At 39.1% G+C, this 21,235-nt stretch overlaps 1 protein-coding gene across 7 annotated transcripts in view; it reads right to left on the bottom strand.

Annotated features, from left to right (window-relative positions):
• TTLL7 (tubulin tyrosine ligase like 7) overlaps window positions 1-21,235 on the bottom strand; it is a 243,062-nt gene that overhangs the window by 112,884 nt on the left and 108,943 nt on the right. For all 7 annotated transcript variants that reach the window (XM_031936758.1, XM_031936756.1, XM_003767351.2 and 4 more), the window contains exons 11-13: window positions 13,597-13,744; window positions 13,431-13,504; window positions 654-789 (exon numbers count right to left, since the gene is read on the bottom strand). In XM_031936758.1, the coding sequence (XP_031792618.1) occupies window positions 654-789; window positions 13,431-13,504; window positions 13,597-13,744 (358 nt within the window). The remainder of the gene's footprint in view (window positions 1-653; window positions 790-13,430; window positions 13,505-13,596; window positions 13,745-21,235) is intronic.

The raw sequence follows: 21,235 nt of genomic DNA, 5'->3' as shown, positions 1-21,235 counted from the left end.
AGACTGAACAAAAAGCATTAAGGTTATTCATTATCTTCTCAGCAAATGAACTGGAAATGGAAAAAGAATATATCCTTCATTGTCATTATTCAAATTCTGAGGGCCTCAAGTCACATTTTAAAGGTTTCATATTCTAGTAAATTTATGCCAAGTTTAAGTAATTTTCTAAAATCAAAACATAGGGAATAAGGAATAAAAAATTCAAGCAAAAACAAGAAGACTCAAGACTGCACCATAAGTATGGAAATTTGTTTTCTGTTTTTCTTCATTTAAATATGGAAAATTAAAGTTGAGATCACAGGAAGGATTGTAAAAGCAAGAAACAAACTTCCTAAGTTACCAATGATGCTAGCACCAGAGGGATATACATTCCTGATGAAGTATTATCAAATCACATCAAGGTTTCCATTTTTGCATGTGGAAGGGTATGTATGCTTGGATCTGGGAAAAAAACACAAACAACAACCTCTACTAATTATTTCAGTGTCCTTAACTACAATGTATAAATTCTTTCTTGTTCTGAAATGTTTCCTTTTAAAAGTAAAAATGTTTGAGAGATAACTTACTCCAGGAGAAATATATGAGAATAACAGTACCTTATAAGGGTTTACTTGGCTTCATTTGTCGGTCATATTTAAAGAAGACAGTCTTACCTTCATTCTTTTTAAAGGATTATTCAATTCTCGCTGAAATAAAGATGCTCTTCCCGAAAGAAATGTCTGAAAGGCAGTGGCCAATAATTGCTCATATTTTTCAAGTAATGATTTGTCTTCAGGAGGATATATTCGCCTGCAATAATAGCAGACAAACATGCTAAAAAGAAGCCTCCTTCTATTAGGTAACCATCGAAATAGGATCTGGAGAATGACCATCAAACACTACAATTCAATGAAAAAAAATACATTTTTAACTAGAAACCCTTGAATTCAGGACTTACTAAAATGTCCAACCTATCTGAAATGTTCACCAACTGATTCTCAACTTTTTATGCAAAAGGATCAAAAAGGATTTTAAAAGACAAGAAAAAAATAAGACTGTTAGGAGTTTCATTATCAATTGTAGGGATAATATGACACTAAGTAACATTGCTACTTATTTGTTGCTATAATTTTCTGGTTTTGCTGTAAAGTAAAGCATTGAAAAAGATTTGCTCATCAATCCTTTGAAAGGCAATGAATGTTTACCAGTCAACTGAGGGGAAATAAGCTATTTTAAACAATTAAGGAACAGAGACCATTTCTTTTAGCTACCTTTATACTGTTCTCACCATTACTTTGCACAATATTATGATGTGCGCTCTTGATAATAATAATAAATTGAGCCTGGATCTTCTTCACAGACAAGATGACTAGAGATTCAAGATAATAATACAGATAATTTCAGGGAAAAAAACCTCCTTTAGGAAGCTTTACTGAGAATGAGTCATAACCTATTCTCTCTATCAGCCTGTCCTTTTTAAAGCAGATAGCAAGCTCCATCTAAGACTTCCTTATTCTGTTATGATCAAACTCATAATTCTTGTCACAGTGGCATGGATTTTCTGGCACACAAAACAGTATCTATAGACTGGAGCTAATGGGGATTCATTAACTGGGCTACTTTTATGGGTATGTAAAAGAACTAAACATGCAAAATAAAGAAGCAGCAGCTCAGTGGTAGATAATTAGAACATAACCACAATTTCGTAATGGCTAAAACAGAGTGATGGTAACAGTAATGGAAAGAAAAACATAGAATACAGATACATAAAATGACAAAAGAATAATTTAAAACTGTAAATTATCAAGCACTAAAATGATCAAGCTCACCAAGACTTACTGAAGACTTACTCTGTGCCAGGTACTTAGCTATATGCTCTAGTTCAGATTGGAGGTTATTAAGAGATAAAAGTATTCATCCTATGCTAGTTAATTAGACAGACTTTTACATGAAAGTGCGGTTTGAAATAGGCCTCGAAGGAGACATGGGATTCAGCATCACAGAGGGGATTCAGAAAGGAAGGAGAATCACATCAGCAAAGACATGGAGGTGAAGGGAAGCAGAACATGATTACAGGGAAACAAAAAGATTTGTTTCAACAAGTCCATTTGTGTTGGAAAATAGAAAACAGTCTGGCCAGGTAAATTGGAGCTAAGCTAAAATGCCCTGAATATGGAGGCTACATGAAGTAATGGTCAGAGGACTGGACACAGAGTCCCCAGGAGCCGGGCTCATAATCAGCCGCAGATTCTTACTGGTTACGTTGTCTCTGGGTAAGACACTGATCTTCTTTCTGAGCCTCGGGTCATCCTTCATTCATAAAAAGGATCTGGCCCCAGATTTAACTCTATGAGCCTATCAGCTCACCAATGAGGCAATACTGAATGACTTTAAGTTCTAGAAAAGAAGCACGAGAGACACAAATGTGGAGATGATTATCGTCACCAAAATGTGCAAAGTAGATTGGAGGTGAGAGAGAATCAGAATGAAATAACTAGATGCTGAAAAATTCTAATACCTTCTTTCTGCTTCCAGGAGCAAATTCAAAATGATGTGCTTGACATTCAAAATCCTTCATAACTTAGCCCCTTTTCAACCTTTCCAGTATTCACATACTTTCTCCCTCGTCATGTACTTTTTGATACTGTGATGCTGGTGCCCTGGCTATTCCATAAACAAAATACTCCATCTCTGGACTCCATTCTCTGACTGTTCCTGATCCCCAGAATTCGCTTCCTCATCCACTGAGACCACTGATCTCCTGGGCTGTCTGTAAGTCTCAACTAACATCCCATCTTTAACAAGAAATCTTTCCAAAATCCTCTTTAATTCTGTGGTCTTTCCTCTCTCAACCGTTTTCTATTTATCCTATATAGTTTGTTGGAATGTTTTCTCCCCCATGAGACCACAAGCACATTGAGGACAGGAATTAATAGAAGAAAAGAAATTGGGGGTGAGATTATGGAAGGTAAAGATAACTGGCAACCAGAGATGTTGTGTAAACTGTAGTAAATCCAGAATTTGAGATCAAGTATGAAATCAGAAGTAGGGAAAAAAGTAAGATCTTGTGAGCACAGAAGCATTAGATGAAGCCACAAGAGTAGAGAAGCTACTACTGAGTTTGTATCCCAAAGAGATCATAAAAAAGGGAAAAGGAGCCACATGTGCAAAAATGTTTGTAGCAGCCCTTTTTTCAGTGTCAAGGAACTGGAAACTGAATGGATGCTGTCAGTTGGAGAATAGCTGAAGTTATGGTACATAAATATTATGAAGTTTATTGTTCTATAAGAAACAATCAGCAATTGTGGCATCCCTGTTTGTAGTGGCTAGAAACTGGAAAATGAATGGATGTCCATCAATTGGAGAATGGTTGGGTAAATTGTGGTATATGAATGTTATGGAATATTATTGTTCTGTAAGAAATGACCAGCAGGATGAATACAGAGAGGCTTGGAGAGACTTACATGAACTGATGCTAAGTGAAATGAGCAGAACCAAGAGATCATTATATACGTCAACAACGATACTGTATGAAGATGTAATCTGATGGAAGTGGATTTCTTTGACAGAGACCTAATTCAGTTTCAATTAATCAATGATGGACAGAAACAGCTACAACCAAAGAAAAAACACTGGGAAATGAATGTAAACTGTCTGCATTTTTGTTTTTCTTCCCAGGTTATTTTTACCTTCTGAATCCAATTCTCCCTGTGCAACAAGAAAACTGTCTGGAACTGCATACATATATTGTATCTAGGATATACTACGACATATTCAATATATATAGGACTGCTTACCATCTAGGGGAGGGGGTGGAGGGTGGGAGGGAAAAATTGGAATAGAAGTGAGTGCAAGGGATAATGTTGTAAAAAAAAAATTACCCTGGCATGGGTTCTGTCAATAAAAAGTTATTATAATAAAAAAAAGAAACAATCAGCAAGATGATTTCAGAAAGGCCTGGAGAGACTTATATGAACTGATATTAAGTGAAATGAGCAGAACCAAAAGAACATTAAGCACAGCACCAAGAAGATTATGTGATGAACAACTGTAACAGACATGGATCTTTTCAACAATGAAGTGATTCAGTCCAATTCCAATAAATTTGTGATAAAGAGAGATATCTGCATCCAAAAAAAAGACTATAGAGATTGAATACAGTTCACAACATAATTTTTTCACCTTTTTTTGTTATTATTTGCTTGCCTTCTTTCTTTCTTGATCTTATTTTTCAGGTGCAGCACAATAAAAGTGGAAATATGTATAGAAGAACTACACGTTTAACATATATTAGATTACCTGCTATCCAAAGAAGGGAGGGAGAAAAATTTGGAATATAAGGTTTTGCAAGAGTGAATGTTGAAAACTATTTTTGTATATATTTTGAAAATAAAAAGCTATTTAAAAAAGAGAGAGAAGGTTGTGAAGGGATGGAAATAACCAGGAAACTGGACCAGAAATGTGTAGACCAAGGAAAAGCTTATTATGTTTCAAGGCATGAATTTTTAGGGAAGGGCCCAAATGACACAAAGTGAGAACAGTTAATGAGATAAGGAGAAGGGAAAGAATTTCAAGAAAGAAGAGGCAGGTGGTCCATTGTATTAACTGTAAAAGAGAGATCAAAGAAAATGAAGACGGAGAAAAAGGCCATTGAATTTCCAAAATCAATCTAGTGGAAAGGTAGAGATGGAAACAGATAACTAGAGTAATAAGAAAGGAGATGAAATCCTTTTTTTCTACATTTCAAAACTCCCGAAACAAGCATTCCTTCTCTCCTCCTTCACTCCAATCTCTCACAAAGAAGTGTCTCTTTTCATCAAGAACCAAACCTGATAGACATTACTTTTATTCCATTTTCTCCCATCTTCTCCAACAAACTGAACATGTTTCAATGATCCTTTATCTCTACCCCACATACTCCTTCTCCTACAAAACCAATCCTCACAAGCTCCTGCCATCCCCTCAAGCGACAATCCTCCATCCCTTCTCTTCATAGACAACCCCTGAGAAAAAGCTGTCTACAAGGCTTTCCATTATTTTCTCTCCTCTCACTCATTCCTCAACCTTCTGTAATGCAGATTTCTACCCCACTCAATAAAAGTGCCCTCTCCAAAGTTATTATCAATCACATTCCTAATGGCCAAATCTCATAGCTTTGACTTACTCCTCTCCCCCTTAATCACTCAGTAGCCTGCGATCTCTCTGAGTTATCTTCCTATCTGCTAGACTCCCTTCTTCGGATCCTCTGCTCGTTCAGTCTTCTATCATCCTTCCCAAATATGAGTGTCTCACATCTGGGCCTTTTTTTATTGCCATTCTTGATTTTTCCATGCAGATGACTCTCTGATCTACATATCCAGCCCTAGTCTTTCGCTTGAGCTCCAGGAGCACATCTCTACCACACTTCAAACTCAACATGTCCAAGATATAATGTATTATTTTTCCTCCATCTCCATTCTACCCTTCTTATTTCTATCAAGGATTCCACCATTCTTCCAGAAAGGCATGCTAGCAACTTCTCTTTTTTTTTTTAATTCTTCATTCTCTACCACCTCTACCTCTTAGAATGCTTTGTTTCCTACATAAAGACTTTAATTCCACAGGGAGGCTTGGAAAGACTTATATGAACTAATGCTAAGTGAAATGAGCAGAACTAGGAGGTCATTATATACTTCAACAACGATATTGTATGAAGATGTATTCTGATGGAAGTGGATTTCTTTGACAAAGAAACCTAACTCAGTTTCAATTGATCAAGGATGGACAGAAGCAGCTACACCCAAAGAACGAACACTGGGAAATGAATGTAAACTGTTTGCATTTTTGTTTTTCTTCCTGGGTTATTTCTAGCTTCTGAATCCAATTCTCCCTGTGCAACAAGAGAACTATTCAGTTCTGAACACATATATTGTATCTAGGATATACTGTGACATATTTAACATATATAGGACTGCTTGCCATCTAGGGGAGGGGATGGAGGGAGAGGGGAAAAATCGGACCAGAAGTGAGTACAAGGGATAATGTTGTAAAAAATTACCCTGGCATGGGTTCTGTCAATAAAAAGTTATTATAATAAAAAAATAAAAGAAAAATGAAGAAGAAAAAAAGACTTTAATACCTCCCTAGCTGCTACAATCCTTCCTCCTACATCATATTTGCAAAGGAAATAGATGGATTGGCAATTAAATTCAAGCATATGTGAAGCTCCAATTCTATGTAACAAAAGCACCAAACTAACCACCGGGGAGAAAGATGAAACAAGACATGAAGGACGTTAAAATTATTTTTAAGATTTATTCTTCCTCCATAAAAAGGTGGCTATTTTGGGGGGATGTGAAAATCTATTGTGGCAATAGAAGGTAAAACTCAGAGTAAGAGGTACAAATTATAAAGAAGCAGATTTTGGTTAAAAGGAAAAGGAAAAACTTCCTAAAAGTTAGAACTATATAAATATAAAATAGACTTCTTTGTAAAGTAGTAGCATTTCTCCATCCCTGGTCATCTTCAAGCAGAAACTAGTAGAGGTCAGGAAATGAAAGAAAGAACTAATAAATGGTTGAGAATAAGGGAATTTATCTGTAAAGAGAGAATTTAACAGAGCCAGGTAGCAGAAAGTTGTAGGGACTTAGATGAGGAATCAACAATAATTATTTAAAAAGTGGATTAGCTGATTCATATTACCTAACTTGGCTATCTATACTGAATATAATGAATGATTGCTCCCCTCTCTACTATATTTTGCCCATTAAAGCAAAAACTTGCTAACATGGAAGGCATTATTTTTATATAATAACTTTGTATATTTATTGAAATACAGTATCATTATTTAAAATGCTTATTGCTTATTTTAAAAGGAAGTTATAATTGGGCACTATTCCATACATATGTTGTAGAGAAACCAAAAAGTTAAAAGCAATAGGAAATCAACAAAGAAAACTAAAAGCTGATTTTATCTGTCCAATACAGAATCAGAGATTCACAATGCATCTCCTTAAGTGTGCCCTAAGTACAAATACTGAGCCCACGATTTACATGCAGTGAAGACTAAAGTAGAAGTCTTTCTAAGCCAATAAATGCACAGTAGTTCTCACTGAACACATTCAGAACGGCTTTAGGGCACAGCATGATACTTGGTACGTGGCAATTACAGAACAGCATCCTAGCAACAATACAAAAGTTGCTGCCTTTATTGGCCTTATACAGTATACACAAACGTGGGCTATGGAAGGCAGGTGCCCATAGAAACTCCTAAGGACTTTCAACATGCTCCTGGCTCTCTACCTTGGTCAGAGCAAATTGTACCCAATGCCAGTGATAACAGTTACCCTTTATATAATGTTAGAGCACCAGCCCTGAAGTCAGGAGGACCCGAGTTCAAATGTAGCCTCAGACACTTAACACTTCCTAGCTATGTGACCCTGGGCAAGTCATTTAACCCCAATTGCCTCAAAAAAAATTAATATAATGTTTTAAGGATTACAAAGCGAGCACTCCGGAGACATCATCCCACTTGCTTCTCACAACAGCCTTATATGGCAGACACTACAGGCATTGTTAGCCATATTGCAGAGTAAAGTGAAATGAAACGAGAAATGTTTTGGACTGTTTATGGACATTCAGTTAGCAAGGACATGAGGTAAAATCCAAACCAAATCTTGTGACTCCAAGAGCAGAACCCCTCTCCCAACAACACTGCCCCAGCCTGTCCCTGTCTAATAGGATTGCACGGACCTGGGATGGTCATCAAGCTCAAGTCTCTCACTTTACCAAGTTGGGAACTGAGACCAAAACCGAAGCGCCCTTCGCTGTGGCAGAAACAGAATTTGAATTAGGTATAATAAGGCCAGTTTTATTCATTATATTTTCAGCAGACACACTCAAGGACAAAAGGAAGCCGCTACCATTTTATATTTATGGTTACCTAGGAAAAAACACAGACTGCAAATAACTTTAAAAGTCCTCAAGCAAGCTTGCTGCTATATATTGGAAATTGCAAAAGAATGGATAAACTACCTTGGTGAGTCAATCTGGGCCACAGGCTGGAATCACAGAACTCCAGAGTTGGCAAAGACCTTGGGGGAAGGGGAAGAGGGAGCAATCTGAAACGTGAACTTCCTCCTGAGGCAAGGGACGGCCCAGGAGATGCTGGGCTTCCAGTCAGGAAGACTTGTTCAAACCCAGACTCAGTAGCTATGTGACCTGTCTTCTTCAGTTTCCTTCTCCCTAAAGAGGAGACAACAGTACCTTTCCCCCAGGACTGTGGTGAGGATCAAATGAGATCATATCTGTAAAACAAATGTGATCTCAATAATGCCTGGCACACACTAGGTGTCTAATAAATGCTTGTTCCTTCTGCATGATCCCATTACAGAACTGATTCTTCAGCCTCTACCTGAAGACTCCCAATAACTTTCCCCCTGAGTCAGCCCATTCTACTTTGGGGTGGCTCAGAATTAGTTATCTGCCACCATATCTTTCATCTCTTGGTCCAAGTCTGCTAGCTCTCAAAAGTCTGGAGAACAAGTCTGACCGGCTCCAGCAACAGGGACATAGAGTCCCAGGAAACCCGAGATGGAGATACAATAAGGAGGCCGGTCTGGAGAAGGGGCTTGGAAAGCCTGACTTTGGGGAGGAGGCAGCACCCCACATCTCCTGCCGTCTTGTTTTTCAGGAGACCTTTTCTTACTCAAGCCTACTTATAGCAGCCAGCTCAGATACTACCTTCCCCATGAAGTCTCCCTCCATCATCCATTTTATAAGTCTCCCCCTTCCTGCTCAAATTTCCCCAAGTTCTGTCTACATCCACCTTGGCCTGATCACACTCCACACATTAACATGTGTGACATTTCTTTAGGTGTTTATGCCTTGCCTCCCCTCTCCCAAACCAGGCTCTCAGTTTTCCAAGGGCAGAGACTAACATTTTTAAGCTCTATATCCCTTCCTGGAAACTAGTACTCTCTACATGGTAGGCGAGAAACATTTGTCCAAATAAATTGAAAATCTCCCACTAATAGGATCATAAAGGCTCCAAGGAAGTAGGGTGGGATTTGGAAGGAAAGACTCCAGGATGGTTCTATGAAACCAACTCCATCAACCTGAAAACCATTATCCTGAGTTTTGAAAATGGAAGCAAAAAATTCACTCTCCTCTCCTCCCAGACTGACTCCCAAATGGGTCTCATCCCTTTATTGTACTGCCTCTTGATTGCAACCTATATATGTTTTAAAAAAGGCTCTTTTTTGCCCTTAGTATCTTCTGGAATCCTTGACCTACACTTGGATTTCATAGTTCTAGCAATACTTTTACAATTTTGTCTTTGTTCTCATTTGCCTGCAGTCCCTTCCCTAGGCAGGCCGATTATATAGGTATCTGTCTATCCTGATAAAGCTGTTCTAGCTAACATCCATTTGTTTTAACAATAGGCTCGTAGGAGGATGTAACAAGTTCTACTTCTATGATCCAATACATCTTAAATCAGGTACAACAATGGGCAGATTCCTGCCAGGGCCCTCATGGATAAATGATAGTAGTAGGGACCATCTGCAGTGATGAGCAAAAGAGTCCTGCTGAACTCCCAGAGTTCCCATCACCTCAGGAATCATGCTAACCTTTTTGCTCTCTCATTTGTTCTACTTGAAGCCATTACTCTGGAGCCTTTCTTAATCCTTCAGTCTCCCTCATCAGATGTTAACTGGTGAGAGATGTCTATTACACTTCTCCATCACTTTCCATTCATTTTCACCATCTCTCCTGTGGACACCTCCCTAGTTTGGTCCCCAGCACTTCACAATTAATTGCTTCCTAATTGGTCTCCAGGCTCCTGACTCCAGGCTCCTCCTTCTCCAATCCATATTCTATAAAGATAACAAAGTAATATACCTATAGCACAGGTTTGACCATGTCATATCCCTGCTCAAGATGCTTCAGTGACTCCCTATTACCTCCAGGATCAATATAACCTTATCTGGCATTCAAAGCCTTTCACAATCTGACTCCATTATCCAATTTCTAAATTTGTGACTTATTACTATCCAATTTCTACATTAAATACTGTATCATCATTCCTCATGTAAATATTCCATTCCCCATCTCATAGGCTGTTTTCCAGATCCAGAAAGCATTTTTCCTTCCTCCTTACCTCTTAGGATTCCTACATTCCTTCAAAACTTAACTCAAGCACCATGTTCAAGACCCTAGGGTCTTTTCTGCCTCTCACAGCATCTAATGGCTTACCTTTCCCCACCCCCAGAAAATCCCATCAGCTCAAGGAATCATTATGCTACAGTTGGAAGGTACCTGAAAGGTATTCTGTTATAACCCCCTTATTTTGTAGACATCAGAACAGATGACTTGCCCAATGTCAGGCAGGTAATCAGCATTAAAGCAGGCTTTTGGCCCACAAAGTCTAACTCTAGAGTCAGTTCCCACTGCACTGTGTTCCCTTTTCCACACACTTTGCTCCACACATATTCTGTGTCTCCATGTGCTCTCCTCTGACCAAATGTCAGATCAAGTAATGGAATAAAAGGACCAAGGCCTTCTTAAATGCCATTTCTGTCTTCTGACAGAACGTAAGCTCCTTGAAGGCCAGCCTTTGTAGCCTCAGGATCTGGGCGCAGCCTAGCACAGAGCAAATGACTTGATCAATGACTCTGCCTGCTCTTTGAGGAAAGACTTTTCCACATAGCTAATTCAAGAGGGTTGGAGCAGCCAGGAGAGAACAAGACTTTTAAAAACAATCTCAGAAGCTTTGTTGTCCCACATGCCAGTTAGTCCTCAGAGCAAGGACTTGGATTTGTGATTATGATCAACTTTCCAGAGGTATTGGGGGCCTTTTCCTACTTCCATCTTCCTTAAGGGGCACACAGGTATTAGCATCTCCAGAATGTCCCCCAAACAATGCAGTTCTAGATCCAAACTGATTCCCTTTCTCTCTCTCCATACTTTCCCATCTCTCTCCCTCTCTGTCTCTAAATCTGTCTCTCTCTCCAACTCTCTTTATGAATCTCCCTCTCTCTCCCACCCTCTCTCCCTCTCTCCGTGTGTGTATGTATGCCTATTCCTTCCTTACTTCCCTCCCTCTCCCCTTTTCCCTCTCCCTCCCCCCTTCCTTTCCTTTTCTCTCCCTCCCCCCTCCCTTTCCTTTTCTCTCCCTCTCCCTCCCCCCTCCCTTTCTTTCTCTCTCCCACTCCCGCTCCCTCTCCCTCCCTCCACACCACCATGAAAGAGCTAGCATGATGGAATGGAAAGAATGGACTTGAGAGTCAGGAGACTTGGGCTCTAGGCTATCAAAGATGCTTACTCAATGTATGATCTTGGACAAGAATTTCCTTATCTATAAATATGAATGACAACAGAAAGATGTGGGAGGAAAAGTATTTCCCAAGTTATCATTGTTAATAAACCTGAGCATTAAGGCTTGGATGCTACAATACAGGGTGCTTCCTCCATCCCATTCTTGGCTTCCACTTCCTATTACCTTTTGACAGTGGCCATCTTCCTTCCTTGTCCTTTCCCCTCCTGAACTGGTACCCAGTAGTCAAGAATCAATCCCCAGCTGTTGCCACACTCCTCACCAAGCCAAGGTTGAGGAAGGACCGGAAATCCTCACATTTGTCCTTAAGCACCAAGGCTGTTGTCAGACATTGTGTATTGATGTCTGGCCTTGTCCAAGCTGATTTCATTCACTTCCAGGGGAAACCCTTGACCACTGCACAATATCCTCATCACCCTGACTGAAGTATGAACAGCTAGGAAGTGTTAAGCTAGGAAGAGAGACCAAATTTGAATTCCGGTCCTTCTGTCTTCAGGGCTGCTGCTCTACTCATTGCACCAACAGCCACTGAATTTCTTTCCTCTTTCTTCATATTTGTGGACAGAGAGCTGCATGTGTGTCTCTGTAGGGGACATGAACAGCAAGAAACGGCAAAATCCACCTCATCACAAGGGAATGTCACTCTTTGGCCTTGATATATCACCAACCAGGTGCTGCCATGATTTATTCTGAGAACTATACAAAGCCCTTTTACACTGCACTGGCTGTCAAGAACCAAATTATCAAGCCTTTTTGGTTCTATGGGAGTAAACGGAGCAGAGGAGAAGGATGAATTAATTCTCCCTGCCTTTCTCAAAGGCCTATAATAAATGCCTAAGCAGCATTTTAAACAAATTTTAAATGTTATAAAGGTGGCTCTTTGAGCAAAAAACAAGGCTTAGGCAAAGCACACTTTCCATCGAAAAGTAAAATACTAAGTAGGGTGCTGTAAGCTGCCCAGGTCTACCTACTTCATCTACCTCTGGCCTTAGCTAGTTGACTCTGGTAGCAAATATTCTCCCCATCAAGTTGTGCTGCTGCACATTCAAGGGGCACAATTCCTTTCATTTCCCACCTCTTATTCTAAGGTGATTCAGGTAAACCCAGAAGAAGGTCACTAATGTCCTGCATGGGTCCTTGCTCTCTGGAGGAATTATGGGAGGACACAGACAACATCAAAAATGATAAGATAATGAAGCTTGTGACCTGTACAGGTGGAAGCCATATGTGCAGTGATGAAATCAGGACTCCTGGGAAGGATTAAGATAAGGGGGCTTCTGTTTCAGTTAAGTCTTTTTGTTGTTGTTGTTGTTTGCTTGTTTTTTGTTTTGTTTTCACTGAGGCAATTGGGGTTATGTGATTTGCCCAGAATCACACAGATAAGAAGTGTCCGAGACTAGATTTGAACTCTGGTCCTCTTGACTTCAGGGTTGGTGCTCTATACATTGCACCAACTAGCTGCCCCTTCAGTTAAGCCTTTAAATAAGACCAGAATTGTATATTGGAACACAATTGATAATAGTAAGGCATCAGAATCAGAAGACGGCTTCTTAACACTTTTCTATAAAACATTTTTCAGTCATTTCAGTCATGCCCTGTAACACAGAGACCTCATCAGATAAATAAGGGACAAAGGTAATGTGCAGTCAGGGTCACATTAATCAAGGTACTTTCCCATTTGGCAGTCATCTAAAAGAAGAAGAGCCCGAGCTAGAGGAACTCGCAGAGTTCTTTTAGCTCTTGGGGTGAGAAATCATGGTCAGTGACTAGCCACACAACGGCCTGAATGTCAAATACAACACAGCACAATCAAACAATGACCAGAATAGAATAAACCAGAGGGGAAGCCAACCCAGAACCCCCTGATTCCTGGATACCACAGGATCATATCCCAAAGTCTTTGAGAATACTTTCTAGTTCCCCTGCTACTTGAAGGAAGTAAATTTTTAAAGAGGTATTTTGGAATTTTTAAAAAAAAGTTTTAAAAAATTAGGAAATTAGGAGTTTAAAAAATAGAGGAAAAAAACACATCAAATAGAGCTAAGACTTCCCAACTTTCTCCTGCCCCACATCCCAAGGCAAGACCTGAAGCCCAGCTCAGCCTTTTGATCACACAAGAAAGCAGAAGCAACATTACCTGTAGTTCCCCATGTGCCGATTTTCATGCTCTTCTTTGGATACCTGCCTACGAACCTGGGCAAGTCTCTCTTTCTAGAAATTAAGAAATGTCACAAATGAAAGCTGACACAGCACGCTCACCAGGAGGTTTAAGGGGCATCAGGTTTGGTTAAAGCTATTCATACCAACTCCTCCTTCCTCCGCTCAAGTCGGTGTCGCTGTTTTTCCCAGTCTGAAGAGCCTGGCGAGAGCCTTTTCATTGAACCCTGACCATAAAGTCTCTTCTGCGCCTCCGCTTTTTGTTTAGCCAAGTTTCTCCTCTTGTCACTTGTCCTAAAACATGAAGAAGACGTTATCACCTTAAAAGATTGACTGTAGGAATGCTTGTTCAGGGTTTTTGCTTCCTTTTTTGGGTGTGTGTGTGTCAGGATAGAATCCATACCTGTGATTTTATTGGTAAGAGCAGTGGGGAGCCATGTATTTCAGTAACTCTGAAGAGAAAAAACCTGGAAACAGAAATCAAGTGAGCCAATGCCCAAAGAACAGTCACAATGGTATTTTGTGAGGGATTCATCTCTCCAAAGTACACCACCTATTTTTCTAGCTCTTTGATGCTAAAAAACAGAATTGGGATCCAAAGTACACATGGTATATTGGGGGTTTTTGTTTGCCAATGTGATGTCTGAGCTTCAAGAAAAGTTAAAAGTATTCATGGTGAGAGCTGGGCTGCACAACTCTCAATGGGGCACACAACAGCCCTGTCTGCAAGACTTGGGACATGTCACCAGAGCAGGAGGAGGCACCCAGAGCATGGGTTTACCTTGACCACAACTTGGAGGGATGGCATGCAGATTCGGCTTACATAATTCTAGGACAGGGTTGTACAGAAGTTCAGGGCTAGTGGAGGAATGGATGGCAGCTCATCATGCCCACAAATGCCAAACCAGTCACAAGGATGATGGACAACACTGAGATTCCCCTTGGGCATCCCAATGGACTACAGACAGCTAACCAGGGGATTAGCTTGGGGCAGGGGGCAAAAGTTGGGCAACATACTGGGTATTTGGACAGTAACAAAACCACGAGCATATGAGGATGTCAAATTTAGATGGCACAGATTGAATGAAAAACCATCCAGTTTAAATCTCTAAAACAGAGCTACCCCTTGGAGAGTTTAAACTGGAGGGAATGAACCTGTTTTCTAGTCAGTTACTGATCCACAAGTCACTTAAGGACCACACATCAACAGATAAAAAAAAAAAACACCTTCTTCTAACAGAGAAAGAAATTTTAGACATTCAACTCAACTGCCTTTTAAATTAGAAAATGGGCACATGGACATTAATCAAAATTCTTTCATATTATGAACATATTGCAGTGAGGAACACAGAGGCAGAAAGGGGACAAGGAAGAAAAAAAAGGGGGACAGGAGAAAGAACAAGTTCACAGAATAAAACAGTGAGCGAACATCAGATACACACAAATAAAATAAACATATCCCCATAAAAATATCAACTTTAAAGTGCAAAGGCATCCCTGGGGGGAAAAATGACCCAGAAATTAAAAAGACAAAGTTGAGAAACATAAACAGAAGAGAAATGGAAATCAAACAAATACACATAGGGACACAACCAGGGATAGTTTCTGTGGAAATTATATCTCCACTACCTAGGCTTCTAATGACTTTTTAGAGCATGTTGTGTTTTTGCAATTCTAGACACAAATGTAATTACCATCTCTCTTGATACTTAGCTCACAAAGCAGAATGAAATTAAATGGCGTGATTCTCAATACTGTCCTAAATATAGGTATTTTTATGTAACAAGGTATGTGAGGCTGTAACGTGGATGATCAGTTCCTTATGTTCCTAAATATCTAAATTTTCACCATCGAGGGTTTCTACCAAGAAGAGTGATTTTCCTAGAAATAACTCTCCTGAGCTGAACATCTGTATTTTCTCTTTTCCAGTCACTTGGCAGAAACAAGACAGATAGGTTTGCAGGCCTCAAATTTAGTACACTATTAATGAGAAAATTAAGTAGACATCACATTTATTGGAGTATTTATATTTAAAGTCACAATAGCTTTCTGTCTACAGCTTGGCCAGGTCTTCATCTCAAGCACCATCCCATAGTCTTTCCCAAAGTTTTCCCAATGATACAGGCTTATCACCCTTTTCTTCTTACTACTTATATAAGTTCTCAAGTCCTGGTCCACACCATCCATCATCCTGGCCTTTTCCTTCTTCCCTTCTAACTTAGCAAGCGGCTCAAACTCCATCTCCATCCTGGTTAGTGATCTTTGCTGACATCCGCCCCATCCCCACTCTGCTGGTCCCAAATGCTATTCTGCTCATTTTCCATATGTAGACTAGATTTTTTACTGTTAAATGATCTATTAAGCCCAACAAAGAAATTATTTTGTAGTGGGTCTTTTTAAAAAATCTTATTGCAAAATTCTCAGGAGGTCAACTTAACTTTTATACTTCTTTGCTTCCTTCAAAAAATGTTTATTAAGCCCTACTGTGTATACAGCAAAATGCTAGAAACTGAGGACCTCATACAAATATTTTTAATGATATAATCCTGAACCTCAAGATATTTACCATTTCATAAATGACACCATAATCACAGCAAATGACACCAATATAAGTTATGATATTTTAAGTGATCGGGATTAAAAAAGAGAGGGATCAGTCAATCAAGGAGGGAAGGTGATAAGGGAAGGAAGAACAGAGGGGTGGGGCTTGAACTGATCATAGAAGGAATAAAGTCATCATAAAAATATGTAGAAAGAATTTATTCTAGGAAGGGAATGGAACATGGTTTGTACAAGCACACAGAGCTAGGAGAAGGCAAGATGAAACTCAGGGATTCAACAATTGCTAGATCATCCAAATGGATCAGAGTTTGGGCTGTGTGCACAGCAGGCTCCTGCTCTCATGAAGCTTACAGCACATAAGGAACCTAGATAGAAAACAGCCTTTCTGGACTAGGACCTCTATTAACAAGTCCTAACAGAAGAAAAGACATTTGGGAAACCACTTAAGGAGAAGAGAAAAGAATATTCCTTCAGCTTGGGAATCCCTATCACAAAACCAAACATTTCCCAAATGTTCTGTCCCTTCTAACTCTTTTACATACAATCCAAGGATTCCATGATCTCACTTCCCCATGTCCATCAGACCAACTCACCTTTTGTGGTTCTTGCCCTTTCATAAATTTTCCACACAGGATCAAACCTGGTGAGGGTAGAAGATTTATTCTCTTCTAGGTGCTTTAACATTTACAGGGTCCCCATGAATCACCTATTGGTCTTTCATGTCTGCTATATTATAACTACTGCTACATGCATTTATTATTATTATTATTAGCTAGAATTTTATAGTGCCTTGAAATCTGCAAACTTATCTCAATTGATCTTGACAACAATTCTGGGTGGGTATTATTTCTTTATTTCAAAAATTCTTATCAATTCTATCATTATTGCTGTTTTTCCTTCATTCCCAAAGAGGGCCATTGACATCATGAAGGGGATATCTTAACTTTCCTAAAGACTGGATTTCCCTACCCTCAAGCTCCTCACAACCTAATGGGGAAGACAACAAGTAAACATTGATGTACCAACAAGCTATACACAGGATAAATAGGAAATGATTAACAGAAAGAAGGCACTTGAATTAAGAGGTTGGGAAAAGTTTCCTGTAGAAAGCAGGATTTCAGGATTTTTAGGATCTGAAGGAAGTCAGGGAATCCAGGAGGCAAAAGATGAGGAAGAGCATCCCAGGCCCAGGAGACAGAGAAAATGCCAAAGATCACCTCTGTCAAAGGATATCCACCAGGCAAGGTGGACTCAAGGTCCAGTGTTCTAGATACTGTATCACCTAAGACTCTAATTCTCTACCATTACCTTTGAAGATCAATAAGACAGGGGACACAGATCACACTCAGCAATATACATTATTTTCTGTTTTCCCTGCTAACAGTATATGTTAGTGACATAAAATAAGGAGTTGTGCTGCATTTTGGAAGATTCTATTTAGTCTAAAACTGGCAAACACTGGAGCAGAGGAGGTGTGAATACAAAAAACAAAACCTTGAACCTTGATCTATGGATCTAGGAAATGAGAAATGAGTATGCAACATAACAAGCAGCACAAAACAGTTCAACAAAAGGAGAGATGAGCAAGAGTCTTGAAGGGGAGGCTATGGATGCCCAGAGAGGAATGAGTGAGGTATTCCCAGAGAGGAACAGCAAGAAAAAAGTCAGATGTACATGTACAGTAACAAGCTCAACTGGAACCAGTGGGAAGTAACTAGAAAGACTTAGACAAATAGAATAAGAGTAGATCATGGAGGGTCTTTGATTTTAGACCTACTGTGGTAAAGCAGATTTAGACCAGGCTCTTGGGTGTGAGAGTAATCTACTCTAAGTGGATCTGAGAAAATTAGTCTGGCAATGGTATACAGAATGGTTGGAAAAGACAAGACAATAGAGCCAAGGAAGAAAAAAGAAGCCTCACTTTGAAAAGTTAAATGGTGCTCATAGGAACTGAGCCCATAACCTTCAAACAAAGTGCTGACTGAACATATGAAGCATCTTAAAACTCCTTATCAAGAAGACAAAGGATGCACTGCATAGGACACAGTCTTAGCAAAATTTTGGATCTAGGTGGGGAGATAAGATTTAGGCATCCCTGGTCTCGTTAACACAATGCCCTGTTCAACTGAGGTGACCAACTCCAAGGTCCCACCTCTGACTCTTGCTTCCTGTTTGGGCTTATTGAAGAAAGCAATTTTATCAATCTGTCTCTGCCCCTATTAAAAAACAATGGAAGGGGAGAAGAAGGGATGAGAGAATATATCATTTTAGGTCTCTTCTAGCTCTAAAGTTATAGCTATAAGAAAATATTATTTGAGTTGAGAACTGTGCCATACAAAAAGTAACTTTAGGAAAAAATTTCCCTCTACTTTCTAACAACAGCGTAGTTTAGCAAAAAAAAAAAAAAAAAAAAAAAAAGACCTAGAATTTGGAGTCAGTAAACCCATAGATAAAAAAGCTAGTATAGATGACAGTCAGAATCCACCAAAGATCTTAAAAGACTACAGTGTGGATCTGAATATACAAGAATGAAGTTGAGATAAGACAAATGTAAGTCATATCGTTGGGTTCAAAAAATCATCTTCAACACTACAATTTGGGGAAGGCATATTCAGACTATGTAGAGTGGGTAATGGGTGCAATGAATCTACAGTGTAATATGGCAACCAAACACGCTTGTGTGATGTGTAGCTTTCAGGACCTCTGGAGAACTTAAGAGTTGTACTCTACCCTATGACAGACAACACATGGAACACTGTTCTCAGTCCTGGGCCCCCCTAGTTTTTAAAAGAATGTTCATAATCTTTAGTGTCCAGACAAAGGCACAGTGAAAGAAAGCCTTTAGTTCAAGTCTGTAATTAAGTCAAGAGAGTAGTTAGGCTGAAGAAGAGAAGGACTTGGCTCTAATCTAGTATTTGAAGGTCTGCCATGTGAAACAGGAATTAAATAGCTTTTGCTTGGTTACAATGTGTAGAGAAGTTACATTGGTGTAGATGACAAGGTAGCAGATTTAATGCTACACCAGTCATACCAAAGTATCGTGGGCTACCTAAAGATACAATAATTATCCCCTCACTGAAGGTGATCAGACAGATCACGTGGATGACCACTTCATGCATGATTTGGTCCAGATGGTCTCTTACAATCTCATATCCTATGAGTGATACTGACTACATGAAAAACCCATTAACCTTGGTCAAATCACTTCAACTTTCTAAGCCTCCTCCTCATCTGTAAGATAGGGTGGATGGGTAGATTACCTCCAGGGTAGATTGCCTCTAATGTTTCATCCAACTCTAAATCCTATGTTCTATTAATTCTATTATTTTCTATCAGAATGATTTTCTGTGAGAAATGATAAGCAAGATGCTCTCAGAAAAACCTAGGAAGTCCTCCATGAACTCAAGCAAAAATGAAACGTACTGTGGACAAAGTAATAGCAATGTTCTGGAAGGATCAGCTGTAAATAACAGCTATTCTCAGCAATACAATAATCCATGACTGTTCTAAAGGACGTATGACAAAAAATTCTATGCATATCCAGAGAAAAGAACTGATTGTTTTTTAAATATTGAAATATTCTAATTCTCTCTTTCCGTGTGTGTGTCTGTCTGTCTGTCTATTTCTCTGTCTCTATTTTTCTTGAGGGTTTTTTTAGGGAGAAAATGTATGCTTTCTTTCACATAATCACTTTTATAGAAATGTTTTGCATAACTTCACATGTGATGTTTTAATGGAGTGTGGGGATAGGGATAAGGAACAGAATCTAGAATTCAGAGTTTTAAAAAAATATATATAAAAAATTGTTTTAAATGTAACTGGAAGAAAATATTAAAGAAAGATTACTTAATTCTAGTGGCCAATGCAAGAAAAAAAATATGTATTCATCTATATAGTTCTTTTTAAAAAATTATTATAGGAAAAATCAGTCCAGGAGAAATCAGAAACTCTCAAGAATAAAATACTACAGACACAAAGAAAATAACTGCTATGAGGAAGAAAATAGGAAGTGGGAGGGAGGAGAATGGTGCTACCCATCAGTATGGATACATAGGGCACTCCCTGACCAATGTAGAACTTTTAAAATCAATGAAAGCAAAGACAAAAACAAAGAGGAATTGCATGACATTGATCAGAAGCAAAATGTAAAGAACTTTAAAGTTTTAAAGACCAAGAGCTGGCAAGGAAGGTTAAGAACAAAAATATTTTTTTTTAATTGTCAGAGGCAGGAAATGGCCTAAGAGAAATAGGTGCATGGGTCAGTATCAAAAGGAAAAATGTTAACAGATGGCAAAGAGAAGGCACAACTAACCAATTCTCTCTGAAAACTTCAGTATCTACCAGAAGGCTAAAGCTAACAAGAGTTCCTTTACAAAGCTCCCTTCCAGTTTTCATGAAAAACACTTAGCCCAAAGCATACTCTGATATACGAAAAAACCAAGGAGCACTCCAGATATGCCTTCTGAACATATTACAATGATCTGCTGGTGATTTTGGACTGTGAAGCCTATGGAGAAGGGGAATGAGAAACGGATGAAAGAAGAAATATCCATTTCCAAGGAAGAGGAGAAAGTGAAGTCTGTCCAGTCTCTACCCAAGAACTTGACTCTGGATGCTGACAAAATTAAGAAAATGTGATAAAGGAAGCTGCCACTATATCTGAGCCTCTCTTGCATCAAAAGCTCATGCTGTGAAGAAGGCTATAGAGCTGATTTAACCAGATTTAAATGCCACCTTGGAATGCCAACTTGGATAAAGGCACTCAGATCAAAGCATACTCACCAAGCATGTGGATACTATAACCCATGCTAATCACACTGTAACCTTAGGAAAACATACAGTGTACCCTAGAGTGGAATGTGGTATAGATCAGTGTCCTGGCCCCACTCTCACAGAGAATTATTATTATTGTCTAGACTTATCAGTTCATGCATCCTTTGCTAGTACAGACTAGCAACTTTTTGTAACTTATTATCTTAGTTTATAGTTCAGTTTAGTTTCAATGATCTGCCTAAGTTGACACAGTCACAACTTGAACTCATCTTTCTGACTCCATAACCAGTCCTCTAATCCATTACACTATCTCTCCTGCTTCTCTGGCAAAGATAAGAACACATATTTTAAAAAATGACCATATAATTAAGTTAATCTAAAAAGGTGAGGCAAGCTTTTGCTAACAAAAGAATAGAGAAGACAATAATATTCATACCTGCTCAAAGAATT

Source organism: Sarcophilus harrisii, chromosome 4 (genome assembly GCF_902635505.1).
Source record: "Sarcophilus harrisii chromosome 4, mSarHar1.11, whole genome shotgun sequence".
Lineage (NCBI taxonomy): Eukaryota > Metazoa > Chordata > Mammalia > Dasyuromorphia > Dasyuridae > Sarcophilus > Sarcophilus harrisii.
The sequence above is the reverse complement of the archived record's forward strand: the minus strand, read 5'-3'. Positions and strand labels throughout refer to the sequence as shown.